General features: G+C 50.7%; 1 protein-coding gene across 1 annotated transcript in view; it reads right to left on the reverse strand.

Annotated features, from left to right (window-relative positions):
• The window catches only part of MERTK (MER proto-oncogene, tyrosine kinase), a 65,518-nt gene extending 42,117 nt beyond the window's left edge, over positions 1-23,401 (reverse strand). Inside the window, exons 1-6 of the mRNA XM_065401508.1 lie at positions 23,331-23,401; positions 21,956-22,068; positions 12,108-12,549; positions 9,565-9,665; positions 9,075-9,248; positions 640-726 (exon numbers count right to left, since the gene is read on the reverse strand). Coding sequence (XP_065257580.1) covers positions 640-726; positions 9,075-9,248; positions 9,565-9,665; positions 12,108-12,549; positions 21,956-22,068; positions 23,331-23,401 — 988 coding nt within the window. The remainder of the gene's footprint in view (positions 1-639; positions 727-9,074; positions 9,249-9,564; positions 9,666-12,107; positions 12,550-21,955; positions 22,069-23,330) is intronic.
• Positions 23,402-23,625: the final 224 nt, after the last annotated feature.

Here is a 23,625-nt window from a genome sequence, read left to right on the forward strand (position 1 = left end):
TCCCCAACAATACAACCTGCAGGAATCTCTGCCATGGCCTGGGTGAGGTTTGAGACCGGCTTTGGAGCACAGCTTCCAATGCAATGACTAGAGCTGGGAAGGAAACAGTTCTCCTGTCCGGCGAGAATTTTTGAGATTTTTTAAAATATTCCCCCACCCCGAATTGGGATGAAAACGCGAAACCTTGAAAATGTCACCACCCAAAAATGCAAAAATATCAGACTGGGTCAAGTGAAACCCGGAGATCATTTCTAAAGGATTTTTTCTACATTGACATTTTTTGTTTTCAGGGTTTTTTAAAAACTATAAATCAAATTTTAAATTTTAAGACAAAACGTCATTTTGACCTGAACAACGATACTTTGTTTTGTAAAATGTCAAAATGGGACATTTGGATGATTTCGAAACTTTGTTTCCCGAGGTTTTTCCAAAACAGATTGAAACTGACCCTTTCCGTGGACAGTTTTGGTTTTGATGAATCGGCAATTTCTAGCACAAAATTTGTTGTTCAAAAATTCCCAACCAGCTCTAACAATAACCTAATTCCACAGTCTCACTGCCATGCGGGCTCAGGTAGGAGCCACAGACAGTTTACTAGGCAGAGACCGTAGTGAGACAGACTTCATGTTCATCACTTACTTTTTATATTGATCTGCACTTCATTCGAGGCAGTTAGTCCTTTCCGATTGTGAGCTTCACAGCTGAATACTGCAGTTTCACTAAGACCTGCAGGAGGATAAAATAAACAGATTTAAACATTTTATTAAAGCTCATGTTAAAAAAACTATATAATACATAGGTTGGGAAAAGAGTGTCTGTACACCTGGGTATAGTGCTAAGATCATCCACAAATAGTTTTTTAAAAGTCATCTGATACATTGAGTCCACTATAACCGGACAATGGCCAGGCGGTGGTGAACATTCGCAGGACAAAGGGAAGTCCTTTCACCACCCTGTATTTCTTTCAAGCTCATTTAATTTCACACAAAGATACCAATTCCCAGGTGTTGTTCAGCTAGCCATGAATCACGCCTGAACATCAACACGCCTTCACACACGAGGAAGAGAATTTAAGGGGAGACTTTGCAGCTTCTTTTGTTTTTAAAAAGTTATTTTCTTTTCCCCATGAACATGAATAACCCATTTTTGCACGAACTACTTCAAATTTGCCGTAGGCTGCATTTCTGCACATGCAGCCCAGTAAGCAGGAGAGGAGAAAGTGGACATCCTGGTCCCAACGAAGCCAGGCGCTCAGATACTATAGTGATGAGCGCGGTATAAAAACCTACGTAGAACTCCCGCTGACTTCAGTAGGGCCCGGATTTCACCCAAATACTTTAACTAAGAAGCAGAGAACATAAGCGTGAGATGAAGGGGGCAGACCCAGTTCTGTAGTCCACAGCAGCGGCTGTTACCCCATTTGAGAAATGGAGAGGCAGAAAGAGGAAGAACCCATGACAATAACCTTTAAACCTTTGGTTGGTTTTTAAAGACTGCCCAAGTCATCCAAGTGCGATAGCAGCAGCAGAACCCCCCGGGGTCCAGACATGACCCCCACCCGGATAATGGTGCATCACCCAAAACCTCACTTCTTCCCAACGGGAACATGAGCCATGGGCAGAACGGAGCATCCTGGACCGCTGCAAGGGGACTGTGCATTCTGGGGAACGTCGCAGGATGGATTTAACCCCCCCACGGGCCTGCTGGTGCCACTAGCTGCTGAGGCCCACGCTGCTCCACGGCTCTGCCCCCTCCTAAACACGCAGCAGAGGTGGCTGGCCTGGCAGTTTAAAGAGCCACTTTAAGAGCTCCCTTCTTTTGCAAGACACGTCCTACAATGACAAAGGCTGGCTAGCCCACCCCGACGCTTGTTCTGTGGGCACAGGACCAAAGCTCCCCGTGCCCTGTGCAGCAGCTGTTCCTAAAGGCAGGGGGACATTGATGTTAATCTCCACCTCTGTCTGCCAGTCCCCTGACTCCCAAAGAGGAACACTGTGGCCCAGATGCTCAGCTGGGGCGACGTGACGTAGTTCACTGCAGTCACCAGGCTCCGCTAAGACGCACCAGCTGCGGTCTCAGCCCTGGGCTTTTATAGACTGACCTCAGTCTCTGGCCATCCTGGGAGTTTTTAGTCCCCTACCTGCCCTTAAGTCAGGCCAGGGAAGTTTAAATCTCATACAAATATTTTAGTGCTAGTTTGGAAGGGCCCAGAATTCTGGCCTCTCCCCGCCAATCAAACCGCTCGACCCGCCCAGGCCCACGCGGGGGTCGACAGGGAAGGGGTTTGAGTCGAGAGACCCCTGCTGGGAAAAGGGTCTGGACTGAGGGGCGCGGTGGGCTCCGGTGGGGACAATCTAAGGCTGACTGGCTTCTAGCTAAAACACTGGGATGAAGGCATTGCTTATGATTTGTGTTGGCCTTTGCTGATCATAAAGGAATGTCGGCAGTGCCCTTATCTGAACGGGCAGCTCGCCCAGTGGGACAGAGGCCAGAATACCGGGCGTTACTTCCAGAATCCAAGGGGAAGGGAAAAGTATGTGCACAACATGTTGTGGGATCCTCTGGATACCACAGTAGACTCAGAGTCTGGGCGTCCCCTTTCCCAACCCACTTCCTCCTCTGCGTGATCCTACACGTCGACGCCGGGGACACGCTGTTCCTTGGCGTGCAGGACACAGAGACAGGCCACTGAGACCAGGGCTCTCCTTAGGAGTTTGGGGAGGGTGCCCAACCTTAAGTGCCTCACTTTAAATAACTCTTTAAGCCACTACCAGCCACCTCTGCCGTTGAGGGGAGGAGCCCAGCAACCCCTCTGCAGCCGGGCAGAGGTGCCCACCTACACATTTTTTGCCAATGGACAATCTGTGTCTAAGGCAGGGATTGTGAAGGCGCCGTGTCCCCGTCCACGACAGGAACTGCAGGGTATTTTGGGGGGAGGGCCTATATTTTCCTACTTACAGTGCCCCTGCTGCCTGCTCCAAGGACGGGGTGGGAAGCTGTAGCCCTCGCTGGTCAGAATGAGAGCTGGGGAAAGGAAACTTCCCACAGCACTGCTGGTGCGTTCTGCTCTCAGACTGACTCCCGGAGCTGCCTGCCAGCAAGCCCTGTTACAATCCCAGCACTGCTACTGCCAGGATCAATCACCTGTCCAGAGGCGCGCACCTGGGGTAGGGAAAATGGTCTCTCAGTCCATAGGCTGCTGCAGGACAGAAACACAAGCGCTCGTTATGGGCCAAATCCTGACCCTTTAAAGTCAATGGACGCTTTGTCATCAGCTTGGCCCTTTGTAAGTAGACTATTGCGTAGTGGGCTAATAAACCAGACCTTCATATTCAGAGCCTAGACTACTGCAGAGGGGCCAATGGGTTCCAAACCTAAAGGGTACAGCAAGGAACATAAGCACATAAGAGCGGCCAGACTGGGTCAGACCAAGGGTCCATCTAGCCCAAAATCCTGTCTGCCGACAGTGGCCAGTGCCAGATGCCCCAGAGGGAATGAACAGAACAGGGCAATTAGTGTGTGATCCATCCCCTGTCACCCATTCCCAGCCTCTGGCAAACAGTGAAACAAACCAGTGAGTTCTTAGAACCTGGTTCACTTTACATCTTCCCGAGAGTGGGCTGATCTTCCAAGCTGCCCAGATCCACAGATCTCCCCTTTCCCAACCTCTCTGTATTATTTATCACTATTATCCCTTATTCCCGTCACACCCATACACACACACACACATATGTGCCACACACTGAATCCTTCCAAAAGACAAGGGCTCATTCAGTTTCTGCTCTGATCAGACTAGGAGGCAGAATATAAAATAAAAACCAGCAATGCTCAAGAGGACACGGCTCATTTTGATGATGGATAAAATTCGGGGGGGAGGGATAGCTCAGTGGTTTGAGCATTGGCCTGCTAAACCCAGGGTTGTGAGTTCAATCCTTGAGGGGGCCACTTGGGGATCTGGGGCAAAATCAGTACTTGGTCCTGCTAGTGAAGGCAGGGGGCTGGACTCGATGACCTTTCAAGGTCCCTTCCAGTTCTAGGAGATGGGATATCTCCATTAATTTCTAAATTTCTAAATTTCATTTCTAAAACTCTCTCTATCTCTAGGATGGGTATCAAGATTTCATCCACACTTGGATCCCCTTTACGATTATACAAGCAAAAGCTTAATGCTGGATGTCTTAATGATTATAGGAGTATTCCCCTCATTAGATATACATCATATTACATCACCATTAACTAGAGTGTAGTTACAGAACTGTTCTAACTTTTGATACGACTAATTACCCCCAATTCTAGCACTGTGCCTGGTATCTCCGGGAGGGAAGAGCTTGAGAAGTCTGAAATGAAACATATTGCAGGTTTCTGAGGAATTCCTAGTTTCTATTTGTATTTTCATAATGCTTCTCCGCCTCCGACTGCTTCTCTTAAAGTTAAATATCTGAGGTGGAAATGTGGAGTTTCCTCACTCCCAATAATGACAGGGTGGTTACCATGGAGCTAATGTACCAGGATTCTAAAAGATAGACAGGAATTTGGTACGAGACCAAAGGGGCAATGCTGAGTAACGCAGGCATGAAGGACGGCTTTTGGTTACAGGAATTAATGGTAATGACAGCTATCAATAATTAGAACTGGGCTGTAACTACAGTATAGCTACTCTTTAATTACCAGACCGGTATTATAAAGTACGTAGGAGAGAGAGAGCCTGGAGCACGGGACCTGGTGCAAGATTGGAGGCCTGACCCAGAGGCCGTGAACCAAAATCAGGCCCTGGATTAAAGCAGATGTTTACAAGTTCACTGTCTGATAAGTGACCTTGGCAAAAGTATTGCTAGCGTGGCTAAAACACAGGCATTTCTAAGAAGCAACAGATACTGGGTATATGTGAGAACACACTCCAGAAGATTAGCCCATGGACATCCCGAGCTAACACCAGATAAGAGGATGTTTTGCCCAAGACACCTGGAGCATAATATAAAGGGAGGCAACAAGCAGGTGTCCTGAAACACGTGAGGTGGCACGGAAGTTGTTTGTCTTGGTCTGTAAAGATTGGGGTACCTCACCTTAACCCTTTGTGTGGCCAAGGGGGCATCAGAAAGTCCTGCTGCACACTGGGTACTCGTGTTTTAGCATACCTGTAACCATGGAGCCAGGGTGCTAGAACTATCTTGAGGGCAATAAACCTGGCCGAGTGTCTTTGTCACTGAACCGTGCCAGTGGTCGTTCTGTCTGGGTAGTGCTATCGAGATCTGCTGAACCAACTGTTTGCACAGGGCTGGGAGAGTGCACGGAGAGAGCACGCATGCACCTAACTGACAACAAAGTATACCCACCGCCTACTGAAATTAATGACAGATCCGACTAGCTCTAATAGCGCTCCCAAGCCTTTTGCACAGCGGTGTTTGTCAGAGCTAATTGCCTTCGCTTCCTAGCCACTGACTTTTACTAGTGGGACTTAACGGTTTGCAATCGGCTTTGTGCGTGTTTTTGCAGGTTTCGTTTCCAACATTCTCTCCTTGGGATATATTTTTCAGCTGATGTGATGTTATGGACAACTTTCCTTATTCACGCTCCTGTTCTCACAATGGTAAGGAACGCCTGGCATAATAATCCAGAATTGTTTAATGGGGAGCAGGGGTTACTCACTGGCTTCCTTCCTGCCTTACTTTTACATATCTCTGAAGTTTTCCTGTTTTCAATTAAAAATCCCATAAAAACAAAGCAATCCTTGTATTTCAGTCCTATCTGCCTGGCAGAGCTGGGATTTCCCAGTGTTCTTTTCAGTGGTTTCAAAACGCTTTTGGAAAGAGGATTTATTTTTACCTTCTAATTTTCTAGGCCGTAATCACGGGGGTCAGGGTCTTACACTGAAACCTCTGCTCATCCAAACAGCCCTTGCTCAAGCAAGTCGTCCCTTTGATGCCAATAGGGCGACTGGGGTGAGAAAAACTGCTCCAACCATCAGACCTAGAGTTTGCCAAACATAGGCAGAAAATGCAGAAGGGATGAGTCAGATCTTCTGGCTTTCGCTGCCTTTTAAAATCTCTCTCTGGAGCCCAAGACATGCCAGCTATAGCATAGCGCGTGTACAGCTGGGAGTGAATCAAGCAATCCCCCTCTTTGCTCTTTTATGGCAAAATCCTCCTGGGTTTTACATCACAGTGGGAATAAGGTCAGTTGCAGACAGGACGTGTCTCTCTCTCTTACTCATCCTGGTTTGCCAGGTCTCATTCCCCTCCCTACCCTCCATGCATATCCAAGGCTCTTCTGCATCCCCATTTGTTCTTGCTCCTGGGGTCCCCTGGCGGGCAGCAGCAGCAGAGAGTAACAAGGTGTGATCTCAGCTACACTCACATCCCTGTGAAACTCCAGGGTCGTGCCAGCCTGTAGGCCAGAGTGACACTCAGCAGGCGCCTCTAGGGAACCCTGCCATGTGCTAACACTCACCCCATGGAGCCATGAGTCTGGGGAGAAAGTAAAATGCAGGGAAGATGAGGGCCCTGATCCTTGGCTCGGCGCAATTCGGAGGAGCTGCAGCCCCATAGTTGCTCTGACCTACACTGGCTGCCAGTGGCCCCAGGGGAAAAGCCAGCCCGGGAACCCCAGTGATCCTGCACCCACTATAAGCCTCAAAGATCGCTCAATACACTGACGGACTGAATACACCTCATCCAGCTCCCTTGTGTGCCAGCCTAAGACAGCCCACCTCCCTCCCAGCCCTGCCTGTTCTCATGGAAGCTCACAGCAGGCGTCCCGAGGATCCAGCCCTTAGAGGAAAGGAAATACACGCAGTGACCCTGCCATGGAGAGGACCCAGCTACCACGCAGGAAATGCCGCTTTCACTTCCTCATTTCATTTCATTTCTCCCGCCCCAGCTCAGACGTCTACACAGCAGTTTTACAGCCCCGTGAGCCTGAGTCAGCTGACACGGCTCAGCTGCATGGAGGGCGGGGGTGGGGTGGGGGGTTAACTGCAGTGTAGACAAACCCTAAGGAAACTGCTGCATGATGGGGGAACTGACCCTCAGAAGCACCACAGCAAAGCTAGAGCCACCTGCTGACTTCCCTTGCGATTCTGGGCTCTCTGCACCAAGACGTGCATTTTCTTATTGGAAACAGCCTTCCCCATAGACTCAGCGCTTGCAGTTTCCCGGGGCTGCTGGCTGGAACGGTCTGTTTGTAGATGGGGGGAAGGGGAGTTTGACTGCAAACTTCCTTGTCAGAAGAAATTTCCAACCCTAAACTGAAACCGGCTAGAAGCCCCCAAACCAGCCCTTTTGCTTCATGTGACCAAAGCCGATCCGTATCTCCCAGCGGGGAGACATCACCTCTGTCCCCTCTTCGGGAATGACGAGCGTCCCCGTCCATTCCACTCCGCAAGCCGTGGCTCTGGGTGCCTGCCGGACTCAGGAATAGGGATCGAGTCTGCTGTCCCGCGCAGGGCCCTGGGACTGCAGCAAGCGGCACTATCAGACAAGCCTGAGCAACGACTCTTTGTTTTCACCCTCATCATACTGAGCCTGGCGGGAAAGGCAAAGCAGGGACTTTCACCTCAGGAACAAGAAGACCGAGTCAGCTGAGTTAGGGCTCCCTTCACAGCCTCTCCATGCGCTCACTCCAAGCGTACGGCATTGTGCTGCCATGCGAGAGGCCACGATCACAGGGACGGTGCAAAATCTTGTTACCTCCCAAATAATTCATGGTCCAGCTCATTCGAGTCAGCTGAGCTGACGTGGTTTCATTGTTCACATTTGGGAGGAGATCCCTGACAAATGCTGTAACATCCCTGCTCTCACCACCCACCCAAACTAAACCATGGCGTGCGCCGAGGTTAAAGCCAGTTCAGGTCGCTGGGCTAATGTCTTCACTGCAGCGTTAACTATGGCACTTGGGCCAGGCTAGCCCGGGGGTGAGTGTCACGCTGCAAAGCCGCACTTGAGTTCCGGTGTCCTCGCTGGTGCGGCGCTCACCTGGGCGTGTCACCAGGACTCCTCGGGGCACAGCCCACGGTTTTGTGCTGAGCTGCTCTCCTGTGAGAATGGTGGGAAAACTTGTCTGTCCTTCTGGCACATGGGGTCGGGGGGAAGGAGGAGTTGTGGGCGGGCACTGGAGGACTACCAGCACTAGAAGCCTTTAGCCTGCGTCCTCGCTGCCAAGCAGGTGGGTTACCAGCCTCACAGGGGCTCTAGCCTATAGCCCCAGACGGGCCAGAGAGCCCAGGCTGAAAGCAACATCACACTCAGCCAGAGTGCGTGTGGCTGGGACAGGGGTTGGGGCAACACCCCGGGAAGAGCCTGGGTTAACTCTGCAATGAAGACATACCCTTATGGGCAGCATGCACCCAAACAAACCCTCCACAGCCAGCTAAGCCTCCTCATTTAATACACCATGTTCCTCACTTCCACTGATGGGTGCTAGAACTGGGTCCCACGTGCGCCAACGTGCAGAGTAACGCAGCGTACGCACCACAGTCCCCACCACCCCTGTGTAACAAAGCATCCACCCTGACCTCAGCGGCATCACCACGCTGGTCTGCTAGACAGCCCTGCACCGGGGAAGCGTATGACGCAGGAAGAGCTCTCGATTTATAGACTTCAAGGCCAGCAGGGATCAGCACAATCTGGACTGGGCAGGCCTCCTGCAGCCCACCAGAGACCCGCAAACAACCATTTCTGCATCACCCCCTGGTGGGGTCAGAGTTCAGGTTTTGCATTCTAAAGTGGTACTGAGGAATGGGACGTGGCATGAACCCTGCTAGGCCAACGTGTCTGTCAGGGCGGGGTTCGACCCTTTGAATATCCGTGCAAGGATGTAACCGTCCAGTCAACACGGGAGCGAGCCCTGCAGCCAGATGAGATCACGTCTATTGCAGAGCAGGATGGCTGAAGGCAAGGGCCATTGCATTCCTAGCTGCTTCTGCGGGCCAGCCGTTAGCCAGGCGCACCAGCCAACCGTCCGCCAGCAAGTTCAGTCGGCGAACGCCAGACAGCCAAGCCGCTCCTGTTGCAGCTTACCACGCTCCTGTTGCAGTGACGGCCCCCGGCGCGCTGAAACAGCCCCCGGGCGACACTCACCTGGCAGAGTCAGGACAGAGGGGGAAATGTACGGCTGGTCATTCACCCTGCTGCTGTTCCGAAACCAGTAAATCTGCACGGGCTCCGGGGGCCCCATCGCCTGGCACGTGAGGTTGAATGGTCTGTTCCTGGTAACGTTCAGACTCTCAGGCTGCCGAAGGAAGTGGGGGAGCCCTACGCAGAAAGGCACGGAGACAGGCACCTTAAAAACACTTGCAGCAATAACACTAACAGCCAATAACGCCCAGGTCTCCCAGCATCGCTGCCAATGCAACAGCGGCTCTCAGCACAGGCATCGTGTGCACTGGCACCTGCCTCCCACACTGAGTAGTCCAGCCCACTCCACCATCTCCTGCTCCTGGATTGCTCGTTCCCACTCCAGTCCAGCTCCTGCTCCCAACTGCCCAGCCCCATACACAACCCCTGCCACAAGCTCTCCTGCCAGCGCGCTGGCATTGTAACTAAATGCCTCTTTCAGGCCCCGGCTTACCTTCCATCTGGACGAAGATGGGGTCTGACTCAATTTCCTCATTGTGGATTTTCAGTTTGCAGCTGTAGGACCCGTTATCAGAGCGCTGAGCATTGGTTATGCTGTCAGGGGAGAGGAAAGGATTCACCTTGAGACTTATCACTGGCACAAAAGACAAGAAATGCTGGAACACTTTTACGCTGGATCTCAGTAAGTGTTACCCACAAAAATGGCATTAAAAGAATGTTACGGTTGCAAAGTCAAGCACTCAAAAGATGCAACCTTCTTGTGCATATGCATTATGGTACTGTCTTTAACTGGACTCAGACTTTCAGGCCAGATGGGACCATCATGATCATCCAGTCTGACCTCCTGCACATGGCAGGCCACCGACCCTCACCCACCCACTCCTGTAACAGACCCCTCACCTCTGGCTGAGTTCTGAAGTCCTCAAATCATGATTTAAAGACTTCAAGTTACAGAGAATCCACCATTTACACTAGTTTAAACCTGGAAACGACCCGTGTCCCATGCTGTGGAGGAAGGCGAAACACCCACCCATGGTATCTGCCAATCTGATCCAGGGGAAAATTCCTTCCTGATCCCAGACATGGTGATCAGTTAGAGCCTGAGCATGTGGGCAAGACCCACCATAATTACTGGATCATGTGCTTTTTTCCCAGAAGACCCTGCTTCATTCAGTCCACAGGGTGGCCGGAGCAGCTGCCCAGTACGCTGTTTTATCCTCAGGATTTAATGTGTGGCTCTATGGTTGCCACTGTTCAAACCCTGCTCTGAAAACAGAATTATTAACGTCCTTCTAGGCTTCTCTCTGGTGCTCATTGGCATCGCTGCTGTAGTTCAGTGCTTCACACATTTCTTAATGTTTGTTTTCACAATGCCCTGGGAGGGGGTGCACTATGACCCCCACGGGACAGGAGAAGAACTGATGCACAGACAGGTTACGGTCACAAGTGTCCACTAATTCTGGGAGCACAATTTGAGACACCCAGGACCTGATTTTGCAGAGGACTCAGCATTAGATAGGTTCCAAGCCCAGCTCCCAGGGACTTCAGTTGTGCTCGGAGAACTCAGCACTTTTTACATCAGTCCCCAGGGTCTCATCAGGCACCTGGTTAACGAGGAACACACAATTAGTGACCCCCTGTGTAAAGTCTGGTTGACGTGATTTGCCCAGCATCACACAGGCACCGTGCGGCAGAGGCCCCCCGACCCTCCCATCTCCTAGTCCCAGTCTCCTTGCCAAGCCAGTCCCTTTCATTCAGTCTCCCCCACAGCAGCTCCCAGTCCCCGTCTTCTCCCCTCTCCCTTCCCCCAGGCTCCTTGTCCCAGTCTCTCCCTATGGCCTGGGGATGGAAAGGCCTAGGGGTAGCATTTTCCAAAGCACTTTAGGAGCATAACCCCATCCCCTTACAATGGGACTTAAACTCTTAGGTGACTTTAGGGGCTTTGAAAATGTTCCATTGAATCACTTCACGGCAGCGATGCTGAGAAGAACCTGATGCATGCTGGGAAGTTTGCTTTGAGACCGGCACGTGTGTTTGTTTCAGGACTGTCTCACAGCCATCCTGTTACAAACGACAACGGTGAAAAGTACATCTCTGGGGCCGGCTTGTAAATGACAGTCATGGACAAGCTGGGTTTTTCCGTGGACTCAGAAGCTACACACCCAACATACAGCGTGAGCGGGAGGAGGAGTGCGGGAGGGGACGGTATCTGTGGGGGTCTATGTTTGGCTTAGTGGATCTTCCTTTCCTTCTCCTCCCTGCACTGTGGGTTTCACGCAGCCGATTCCCGCCTACTGAAGGTTATGCCATGCTGCTGGGTTTCGCTGCACCTCCCCTACGGTCCTGGGTCCTTGCTGAATGCCATCACCAGTGGATCTGACCCTAGGACAGAGCTCTGTCCCATCCGAGAGCCAACCCTCGCCTCCGGGTCCAGCCATCCTGGCCGCAGCAGGACTGAGGATCTGCCTTCTTTAAAAAAGAGCCAAGACGGGGGGATGGGGCTGAGCTGACAGCAATCCCCACCCCTGCTTCGTGCCGGACCATCCGGGAGCTCTAAACCCCACCCCCTCTGTTCCTTGATCTGTCACACGCGGGGGTCTGGGTTTGCTTTGGGGACGCTGACTTAAAGCAAAGGGCGTGTGGGTGAGCCTGTGTTTTCTGTCATCACCGGATTCCTATTTTCCATCACGCAAGAAAGGGTTAAAACTAGCTTTTCAAGTCTGCCATTTTACCTGCCTGACAAGTCAGGAAGGGTGTGAATAGCCTGTGGTGTTATCAAAGACTGGAACAGCCAAACTTCCACCAGCCCTGACGGTTACCCTGATCAGCAAACACCACAGCCCTCTCCCAGCAGAAATCTATTCTGGGGCCTGACCCCGCTGGCTGAGGGCCAGGGGCACTATTAGCAGTCGTTCTGCAGGGATCTACGGGCAGAGATATAAGCTACCGGGCTGGGCTAGAGTTTTTAGCTGCTAAGTACTCTCGAACTGAAGATGGCAATCAGTGAACCACCTTTTAAACAGCCGGCTCGTTTACCTGAAGGTAGAGATCATCGTTATTTCATCATCGTCCATGACCTGGTAATGTCGAGGGGACACGGGGCCAGGCTCCCGCAGCTCCTTCCCATCTTTCCACAAGGAAATGCCAGCCGAGTCTTGGTTGAATAAGGAACGGGGTCCCTTAATGGAGCAGTTAAACGTGAAATCTTTATGCTCATTAATTAATATATGGCCTACTGTGGGATTGAATTTAATTAGCGGTAGCGAGTGGGCTGGAGAGGCTCCGTCCAAGAGAGACGCATTGGCCTGGTCAGGATATGGCTCCACGGGGGGCGTCCGTGCGTCGGCTTTGGGGGTATTGCGTGTGGTGGTTTGAAGGGAGCGGGGGCGTCGGGGCGCAGCCAGCCAGTCCACCGACAATGCTTGCGTGGATGGCGACAGTTGGGGCGTCCTCCTCTCCTGCCTCGCCTCAGGGTTCTCTGCAAAATAAGACCCAGGTTTATGACCCCGCTCATTGCCAGCAGCGAGCTCACCACGGCACTCGGCGTTCTGCGTATCTCAGCAGCCCCCAAGTGCCGACGTTTCTATTCTCCGTGGCCTCACCCCAGGCACAGTGACCCCAGACACACTCCATCCCCCACAGTGGAGCAGACCCAATACTAGCGGGGCGTCTCCGCAGAGACCCCCAGTCTCTATGCAGCATGTGTTCATGAGCCAGACCCTCGGCTGGTGAAGCTCCACCCACCAGTCTGAAATACCATCCACGGCAGCAGAGACCCCCTTCACCGATACTGCCGAGCCCGGCCCCTCGCTCAGGCAATGACAGCAGGGCTCGTGCTGCAGCCGTACTGCAAGTTGGGGGGCTGGGGAAAAGGGACACAGCTGTGTGAAGGGACTGGCCTCCATGAGTGATGGCTCCTCCCTTGGTGGATCTGTGGGCGCCCCTCCCCACGCAGCCCTTAGATCTGGTGGGGTGGAAGGCCTCACCCCCTGACAACTCGGTGCCCCCGAAGCCCCCCCCAGGAGAGATGCATAAAGAGAGCACTATAAAGGCGAGGTTCAGCGTTTTCGCCCTCCGCCATACTCCTGGTGTTTTCCACAGGAGGGGTGTGTCTGGCCCAGACGTTACGGTCAGTCCTATCCACACCCCTCTAGCGTCCCCAAATGTCTCCTTCGCTGCAGTATAAAACCTGACCCAAAACAGTCCACGCAGACCAAAAAGCCAAAGACAGCCACATGCAGATGTGTCATCTAGAGTAGACAACCAGCCACGCTGCAGGCATCTGGCTGGCCCTCTTCCCAGCACCCACCGACTGAGATGCCGCCATTAATACGAGGCTCCGCATCTCCCACGTTCTGGTTCCAATGCACCCCGCAGTGAAGACAAAACCGGTATTTCCCTGGCTTTGCAGAACGCCATCCCATTAGAGGGCCTCAAAGCACTGCAGTCATGAGCTATGCCCTGCCTGCCTCACAAGGCCTTTGTAACCACTGGCAGTACCATGGAAGTCAGTGGGGCTCGGGGCAGGGGTTTGCCCGGGATGGACTCGAGCTCCTTGAGGAAGGGACCATGTCTCCTGGGTGTTTGTACAGTGCCTAACACAGCTGGGGTGTGATTCTGACGGGGGCCTCTGGTGCCCTGCAATGGAAATGTCAGACGATGGGGAGGCACAGACGGACGGAAGGTTGAACCTGCGTGGTCCTGGGGCAGAGCGCTGGGCAAAAAGGCCAGGAGCAGGACAGAGAGGATCCGACCCCGCAGTGCTGAGCGCACGGTTGTACAGCCCCCACGTCACGCCTGCCTCGCAGCAGAAGGAGGGTCTAAGGGGAAACGTGTGCCCTGCTTGGATTTACACCCATGTCTCCTCCACCCACACCCTGCCCCGCTCTGCCCCACGCACGTTCGTGCGAGGCAGGAGCTGCCTGCTCAGCGCAGAGGGTTCTGCTATCACCAGAGCTGGGCTCCATCTTTGGGGCGAACGGGTTATCCGCTCAAACACGCAGCTTCAGTCGACCCGAAACCATCCAGCAACTTGACCCGACTAGTTTCAGCTGGGAAAATACTTTGCAGGCCCAGCTTCAGAAAACATACCCGCAGGGGGTGTGTTTAGCCCAGTGGGTAGGGCACTCGCTTGGGGTGCAGGAAACCCAGGTTTGAATCCCCACTCTGGAGCAGGGACTTGGCCTCAGTTTTCTCTCTCCCAGGTGAGCATCCTACTCACCAGGCTCTAGGTCAGGGATCAGCAACCTTTGGCACGCGGCTTGCCAGGGTAAGCCCCCTGGCGGGTTTGTTTACCTGCCGCGTCTGCAGGTTCGGCCGATCGCGGCTCCCACTGGCCGCGGTTTGCCGCTCCAGGCCAATGGGGGCTGCAGGAAGCGTCGCCGGCCGGGGGATGTGCTGGCCACCGCTTCCCGCAGCCCCCATTGGCCCAGAGCAGCGAACCACGGCCAGTGGGAGCCACGATTGGCCGAACCTGCAGATGCGGCAGGTAAACAAACCGGCCCGGCCCGCCAGGGGGCTTACCCTGGAGAGCAGCGTGCCAAAGGTTGCTGATCCCTGTTCTAGGTTGTCCTGGGATGGGTTGATCCCTCCAGCTGAAGCTGTTACACTTTGTATAGATACATAAATACTCACTGGGCCAGCCAGGTGACAGAGGCACCCACCTGGACGAGAGGGGATGTGATTCAAATCCCTCCTCTGAATGGAGCAGTCAGACCTGGGTCTCGGCACTGCCCTGCCCAGCGGCACTGCCCTTTCTGAAGAGGACTGGAATGAAATGTTCCCGAGGACCCCAAACAGGCTTTTCCGATTTGCCGCCAAATTCCCAAAGCGTTCGGAACAGAACTGAAGTTTTTTTCTGACCAAAATGGGAGGAAAAAAACCCCATTTCTTCGCCCAGCTCTAGCCATGACCGGATGGCAGGCTCAAGGACACAAGGTGACTCTCTGACGCCAGGTGGGAGAAATCGATTTCTGCTGCTGAGCTACCCGGTCAGCTCAGGTGGCTCTCGGAGCTCCAGTTTGGGAGCATACAGGGAGCTGAGTTTTCCCAAGCAGAAAGAATTCAGTACAGGGCGATTTCAGTGAACGCCCCTAGGAAGAGAGGTTTCAGAGTAGCAGCCGGGTTAGTCTGTATCCGCAAAAAGAACAGGAGTACTTGTGGCACCTTAGAGACTAACACATTTATTAGAGCATAAGCTTTCGTGGGCTACAACCCACCAAAGCTCAGGAAAACACTTGGGCTGAGGTGAACGTTTTGCAGTTGCTAAGTTCACAATAAAGGCAACCCCCAGGAAGCCGAGAAGTTTAGACCAAATCCAACGAGAGCAAGCGCACACTGTGCTAGGAACAGGGTGGGAATGCCACCTGATTACAGATCCCTCGGGCTGACATGAACACTGGTCCCTGCATAGCCTAGGCTCACCCTTGTGTGACAGACTTGCACTTGCTGCTGTGAGCTGCCCAAGGACTTGCAGCATCATAAACTCCATGACTTCTGCAGGGTCACGCGGCAGTTCTCTGGCAGAGCCGCGGAGAGAACCACAACACTGAAGGACGGACTTGCGGCTAAAGCCGGGAGTTGAGACCTGGAGTCTGTAAGTCCTTTAGCCTCTGTGCCCTTATCCCCATTTTATAGATCATACCTCACACAAGTGGTTAGTGATCCCAAAGGGTTGAGAGAGCTGTGGTTGGAAGGCAATTGTGGCAGGGTTCTTCTGCTGCGCTACCCCTCGGCAGGGGTTAGAAACCTACAGGGGCTACAAATTCATTCCTGTTGACTTGTTGTGGCGAGTTCAGCTTGTAAATCCCAGACTGGATATAAAGTGCAGTGGGGGGGAGGGATCTAGGATCTGGGACAGAGTCATGTTCCCAGGAGAGACCCCAGGAATAGCCAAGCACAGGCAGAAATGTGTTTTGTTGGTATTTGTTGTGACTGTATTTGCTGGATTTTGTTAAGCGTTTCAGAAGGCAAACCCCTAGCCAGGCACGGGGGAGCTGACATGGTCCAGTGTCACCAGAGTGTTCAGTGCAGGGTGGGAACACCAGTCCCCCACTTGCAGAAATATGTGAACTCCCAGACCAAACACACACACACTTCGCTTAACCTGGAACTGAAGTTGTGTGTGACCTTCACCATGTGCCTTCACCAACAGACCATGCTGCCTGCACATTCCGATCCCTATTTTGTAACCTAAGGGTATGTCTACACCCCAGTTAGACACCCTTGGCTGGCCCGGGCCAGCTGACTTGGCTAGGGGGCTGTTTAATTGCAGTGCAGATGTTCAGGCTCGGTCTGGAGCTCGGGCTCTAGGACCCCGTGAGGAGGGAGGGTCCCAGAGCTTGAGTCCTGACAGGTACAGGGCAATTAAACAGCCCCTTAGCCCACACCCCTGGGGGTGTCTAACTGCAGTGTAGACACACCCTAAATGCCTGGCTGGTCGATCACAAGCGACTGCTACTTAAAGCTGCCTTCATTGAGCTCCTTTTATAGGAAAATAACTGAAGATTAGGACGGAGAATTGCCTGTAAATGCCGATTACATTTCAGGGTGGATTTAAAAAAACATTTAATTTTTTTTTTTTTAAATAGAATTTTTAAAATTTTATTTGTTATTCTAAGTTTTTCTTTTTAAAAATAAACCTGTTTAACATACACTCTAAATTTAATACAAAATATGTTAACGCCTACATTTATTATAATCTCTTAAAAAACGTTTACAGAAAAAATAAATATGCAAATCCATGAGCCTCTATCCAAAACTCTAAGTTATATGGAAAAGCAGCCTTTAAAGAAAGAACTGGGGGAGAAACATGGAACTTCTGAGGTCAGGCTTTATAAAAATAGCTCAGTGGGTCAATGTAAGTAACTTTAAGAGACTGTCTCATTTTTAAGAGACTTACACAAGTAGGAATTTAAGTACCAGTCACTTTGACTTAGACGTATTTGAAAATTTGTTCAGCTTAATTCACTGACTACAGTGAATCCCTCTGTTCCTTTAAGAAATCATTTAGTTGTAAATGCAAATCATGTTTTGATAAGAGAAGTTTATGTATCCAAAACATTTAAGGTCGTTTTGTTTAATAAAAATAAATTGTATTTGCTGTTGTGTGTAATTCCAGTAACCATCCTAATGCAGTTTGAGACAAATCATGAGCAAAAAGTTAATTATCTAGTAAATAAGCAATCATTCACTGTTTTCTAACACACTAAAAATATACAATTAATAAGAATCTGAAGATATTAAGCTATATAATTGCTTAACAAATGTATATAATTATAGTGCACCCTCGTAGGTAGCAAAACAACGTACCAAATCTAATGTAAAGGCTCTATTGAGTTGTAAATCAGCATTTTTTAATGGTTATGTCAACCCATGAGAATGCACCTTTCTTTAGAAAATAACACGTAAAAATGGAAAAGTTGCTTAAAATTGGTGATTTAAATCATTGCTTTGAATCACCTTGATTTAAATCAGACCACCTAGTTTCATCTTTCCCAGCCCCACATTCCACCAAAAAAACCAAGGAGTACTTGTGGCACCTTAGAGACGAACAAGTTTATTTGGGCATAAGCTTTCGTGGGCTACAGCCCACTTCTTCGGATGCATGGAGTGAAAAATACAGGAGCAGGTATAAATACATGAAAGGATGGGGGTTGCTTTACCAAGTGTGAGGTCAGTCTAACAAGATAAGTAGACTAGATTTGCAAACATTTTCCCAAGCAACCCTAATAGCAACCTCCTACAAAGGTTTCATTTCCCTCCATCCTTACATGGTACTTCACCTTTGGAGCTATTCATTTGAGTTTTCCCGAGATTGATGGCACTCCCGAGGCCAATCTTGCATCAAACTAAAAGTAGCATTTTAAAATAATTTCTCAGAAACAAAGTTGTGTATTTTAAGAGACTAGATCTGGAGAATATTCCCCACAAAAATCATTTTACTAGATTATTTTTTAAAACTTCTATTGGATTTGACAGGCAAAATACACTACTGGCTGGATGAATCTGCCGTGTTGATGGCAATACAGTTATGGCTGCTTACCATCAAGTCATGGAAATGCAGGGCTAGAAGGGACCCCAAGAAGTCATCAAGTAGCCCCCTGCTCTGAGACAGGACCAAGTAAACCCCGAGAGCATCCTGACAGGTGTTTGTCCAACCTGTTCTTAAACACCTCCAATGACGGGGATTCCACGGCCTCCCCTGGCAGCCTATTCCAGAACTTATCTTCACTTGTAGTTAGAACGTTTGTCCTCCTATCTAACCTAAATCTCCCTTGCTACAGATTAAGCCCATTGCTTCTTGCCCTATCTTCAGTGAGTCAGGTTTTTTAAAAACCTTTGATCCTTTTTGTTGCTTCTCCTCTGGACTCTCTCCGATTTGTCCACACTTTCCTAAAGTGTGATGCCCAGATTTGGACACAGTATAGAGCGAGACAATTACCTCTCATGTCTTACAAACGATACTCCTGTTAATACACCCAATGATATTAGCCTTTTTCACATCACATTGTTGACTCGTATTCAATTTGTGATCCACTATAACCCCCAGATCCTTTTCAGCAGTACCACTGCCTAGCCAGCTATCCCCTGTTTTGTAGCTGCGCATTTGATTTTTTCATCCTAAGTGAAGTACTTTGAACTTGTCTTTATTGAATTTCATCTTGTTGATTTCAGACCAATTCTCCAATCTGTCACAGCTGTTTTGAACTCTAAACCTGTCCTCCAAAGTGCTTGCAACCTCTCCAGCTTGGTGTCATCTGCAAATGTTATAGGCATACCTCTACTTCATTATCCAAGTCATTAATGAAAATTAATTGAAAAGTACTGGACCCAGAACTGACGCCCTGCTGGCCCCCACTAGACCCTCCCAGTTTGACAGTGAACCACTGATAACTACTCTTTGAGTACATTCTTTCAGCCAGTTGTGCACCCACCTTACAGTAAATTCATCTAGACCACATTTCCCTAGTTTGCCTATCAGAGTGTCACATGGGATTGTGTCAAAAGACTTATTAAAACTAATCATGTCTACTGCTTGCCTCCATCTGTTACTCCAGTAACTCTGTCAAAGAAGGAAAATAGGTTGGTTTGGCATGATTTGTTCTTGACAAATCCATGCTGGCTATTCCTTATAACCCTATTATCCTCTAGGCGCTTACACATTGATTGTTTAATAATTTGTTACAGTATCTTTCCAAGGATCAACATTAGGCTGACTGGTCTATAATTCCCTGGGGTTCTCTTTGTTCCCCTTGTTAAAGAAAAGTACTACGTTTTGCCCTTCTCCAGTCCTCTGAGACTCCAGATATCCTCCAGGAATTCTTGAAGATAATTGCTAAAGGTTCAGAGATTGCTCCAGCTGAATCCGCAAGTACCCTTCATCAGACTCCACCAACTTGAATACATCTAACTTTGGCTTCCCCCTTGTTTTTAATACTAATTGTGTTGAGTATCTGGTCATCATTAACCTGTTCAGTGAAGACTGAAGCAAAATAGGCATCAAACACCTCAATCTTCTTGATGTCATCAGTTATTAGCTCTCCTTCCCTGCTAAGTAGAGCACCCATGCTTCCCTTTGTCTTTCTCTTGTTCCTAATGTATTTAAAGAACCTCTTCTCATTGCCTTGTATGTCCCTTGCTTGGTGCCTTAGTCTTTCTGATTTTGTCCCTACGTGCTTATGCTGTTCTTTTGTACTCCTCCTTTGCAATTCGCCCATGTATCCACTTTTTGTAGGATTCCTTTTTAACTTTCAGGTCATTAAGGAGCTCCTGATGCTGCCACATTGGCTTCTGATTAGTCTTTCTATCTTTCCTTTGTGCTAGGATAATTTGCAGTTGTGCCTTCCCAGCTCTTCTGAACTCCTTTTCCCCTTAGATTTTCTTCCCATGGGACCTTAACTCCCTGTTCTCTGAGTTTATTAAACTCTGCTTTTTTGAAGTCTATTGTCCTTATTCTGCTGCTCTCACGCCTTCCTTTCCTTGAAATAATAGACTTCATGATTCTGTGATCCCTTTCACCCGCTTTCAGATTCAATGCCAACTCCTCCCTCTTGGTCAGAATCAAGTCTAAAGTGGCTGTCCTCCTAGTTACTTCCTCCACCTTCTGAAACAAAAAGTTGTCCCCAATACGTTCTAAGGACTTACTGGAAATGTTGTGTTTTGCCATATTACTTTCCCAGCAGATGTCGGGGGTTTTAAAGTCCCCCATTCCTACCAGGTCTTGTGTTTTGGATATTTCTGTTATTGTTCTAGAAATGCCTCATCCACCTCCTCTTCCTGATTTGGTGGGCTATCCTAGACCCTGACCGCAATGTCACCCCTGTTTTTTCACCCCTTTTACCTTTACCCAGAGACTCTCAACTGGTCTGCATCTGGCCTCCTTCTGGATCTCAGAACAAACGATGTAACACCTCCTCCCTTTTAATCCTGTCTGTTCTGTCTACACCCCTCTATACCAATATTTCAGTCATACCAACAGTGAATTTGATCCATCTTGATTAACCTGTCGCTTTCAAAAAAAATATTCACCGGGTATAATTATAAAGTAAATCAAAGAATGAGTAGAAAGCTGTGATCTGTTTACCCCACAAGAACATTCAATATGCCTTAACTGAGTCCAGTTTTTAGCTGGTTAGTACTCCTGAATATCAAACACCTCAAAGATTTTAACACCACGTCATTAATTTCCCCATTGTGACTATCTGAGCAGAATTCGAGGGGACGTTACAGAGAGCCAGCAAACAGGACCCAAGTTTGAGGCTGGATACATTTCTTTGCTAAGCTGATTGCTATTTTTACTCATGAAAAATGATACTTTTAGACAGAAATGTGCAAAGTCACAAAATTGGTTCCCAGTCTCGTCTGTTCTTACAGAGTAAATAGAAATGCTCTCCCGGTTTAAGAGGCAAAACAACTGTCTTACGCTGCAAAAATAACGACGCTTTTTAAGCCTGCACCATAATCTTAACCATAACACAAACAAAGAGCATGTGACCGCTGCTGAACCTTCCCTATGCCACTTGCTGTTTACTTACACGGTACTAAAAACCAGTGACCAGGTGACCCGAGGAAAAATGCCTGAACAGCTCAGTAACAGATTTCTCAAAGAAAAACTTCTTTTCTGCTTGCTAAGGATATCTGAAACTTAAACTTCCTGACACAACCCAACCAGCTACATTTTATTCGTAGACCTTTAGTTTTGTTGTTATTCATACATTTCAAAAGACAATGACGCAGTGGTGTACAGTGTAACGGACTGACTAGCCAACTAGCCATAAATAAAGCAGATATTACCGAAAACCCCACAAAGATATCAAAACAGCTCTCCATGCTCTCAGAGGGCTTGACGGTTTCTTTTCTGGTTACCAGACTGGGGAATAAAGCCATAAACAAGAATATTTGTCTATTAACACATGCAAGAAATTTCACTAAAGGTTTAAAAGTAAATGGGGAAAGCCACCCCACAATTGAAACGATTCTGCTCTACTCCAGTTCTAGTAAGGAGCTATTTGAATTCAATAAGAATTCATGACTTCACTAAGCCTATATTCCTCATTAAGGGCCAAAAGCCGTGTGTTTACAAATGGGTCTTTCCCCTTGCACGTCTCCGTTCCTCGCACTGAGAATCAAAGGGGTCCATCAAGAGAGCTTACATCTCATCAACAGCTTCAGTCTCTCCATCCCAAAAGACAGTTTTCTAAATCGCTTTGGGGGAAATGTATCTCAGGTAGCAGAACAGAGACACCAGAAAGAATCCAGTCTCTTCGGTGACATTCTCACTCCTGAGTGCCAAGCCATTCCCGGATCACTGTTGTAAATCTAGGAACGTTTCCCCAAATTCTCCGCAGGCTTAAGGTACCGCACCTTTACCCCACTGTATTCACCGTGAATCTTCAACGGGTTACAACCAGTGGTGACCCATCTACCTAGGACTAGCTCCTGACCCACATGCGGGAACAGAATTCCCAGCAGTTTACGACAGAATATGAGGAAGAGACTGCGGTCACCCTCATGTGAGCCCTTAGAGCAAGCCCTTAGTGTTCGAGAGGGATAGTTCAGCGCATTCGTGCCCGCAGGCCCAGAGAAGTCCCCTATCTGCAGAACAGTGCAACGCCCCCGCTGTTCTCACCCAGGTACTGCACCTGAGTGCTCCAGGGATGGGTGGGTAGTTCAGGCACCCTGGCCCATTGGGCCATGCCCTCTGCTGAAATGGCCAGCGAGGCTGGCACATCCGATAGGGGGCCAGAACATAGACACTAGCCCATTTGAAACCTGCGCACGGTAGCTCATCACAGCAGCGTGGTCTAACTCATCCCAGAGCACCGAAGGCAGGTGCTCCGGCTGGGCTGGCGCTGTAAGGACTTTAGCAGGGCTGGGGGAGAACGTCCCCACCACAGCCAGGAGCCTTGGACAACTCTGTTCTAAGGGGGCGAGAGTGTCCCTCACCCATCCCACTGACCAGACAGCCCCATGGGCCACAGCAGCAAGCTAAACCCCCCCCCCGGGGGGGAGGGGCACTGCCAAGCCCTGCAAACAGCGGGCCTGGGCTCGCAGGGGGTTCTCTGCCCCGGAGACGCACTGGGCAGTGGTCAGGCTCTGTTGCCCGGGGACCCACACACTGTGCCCCACCACCTGCTGGGCACACACTGTGCCTCCCCACAGGCTGGGGAGCCCCACGCGCACATACACACACACACGCAGCCCCCCTACGCGCCCACATCCACTGCACCCCCGCACACACACTGTGCCTCCCCACAGGCTGGGGAGCCCCACGTGCACATACACACACACATGCAGCCCCCCTGCGCGCCCACACCCACTGCACCCCCGCACACACACTGCGCCTCCCCACAGGCTGGGGAGCCCCACGTGCACATACACACACACACGCAGCCCCCCTGCGCGCCCACACCCACTGCACCCCCGCACACACACTGCGCCTCCCCACAGGCTGGGGAGCCCCACGTGCACATACACACACATGCAGCCCCCCTGCGTGCCCACACACACACTGCACCCCCCACATACTGCCCCCATACAAACGCACACATGCAGTCCCCCTGCGCACACACAGAGCCCCTCTGCACAACACACACACACACACACTCACACTGTCCCACACACACACTGCCCCCCCCACACGTTCCCAGACACACACACTCTCTCACTGCCGCCCCCCACTCTCTCACTGCCTCCCACACTCTCGCACTCTGTCCCACGCTCACACTGCCCCCCACGTTCCCAGACACACACACTCACACTGCCCCCCGCCCCGGGAACTCACCCAGCGCCGCAAGCAGCAGCAGCTGCAGCAGCAGGTCCCGGCCCATGGCAGCCGCGCGCTGCCGGGAACCCCCTGCCCCGCCGCCGACAGTCCCGAGGCGCCGGCCGCTCCGCAGAGTCCGCTCCAGTGCGGGGCGGGGCGGCTCCGCCTCCAGGTCCGGCTCTGCGGCTGCGGCCGAGCGCCCTCCGCAGGCAGCGCCGGGCCCGGGCTGTGCGGGGCGGGGGCTCCGGGAGCGGGGCTGTGCGGGGCTCCGGGCGCGGGGCTGTGCGG

Source organism: Emys orbicularis, chromosome 3 (assembly GCF_028017835.1).
Source record: "Emys orbicularis isolate rEmyOrb1 chromosome 3, rEmyOrb1.hap1, whole genome shotgun sequence".
NCBI classification, from domain to species: Eukaryota; Metazoa; Chordata; order Testudines; family Emydidae; genus Emys; species Emys orbicularis.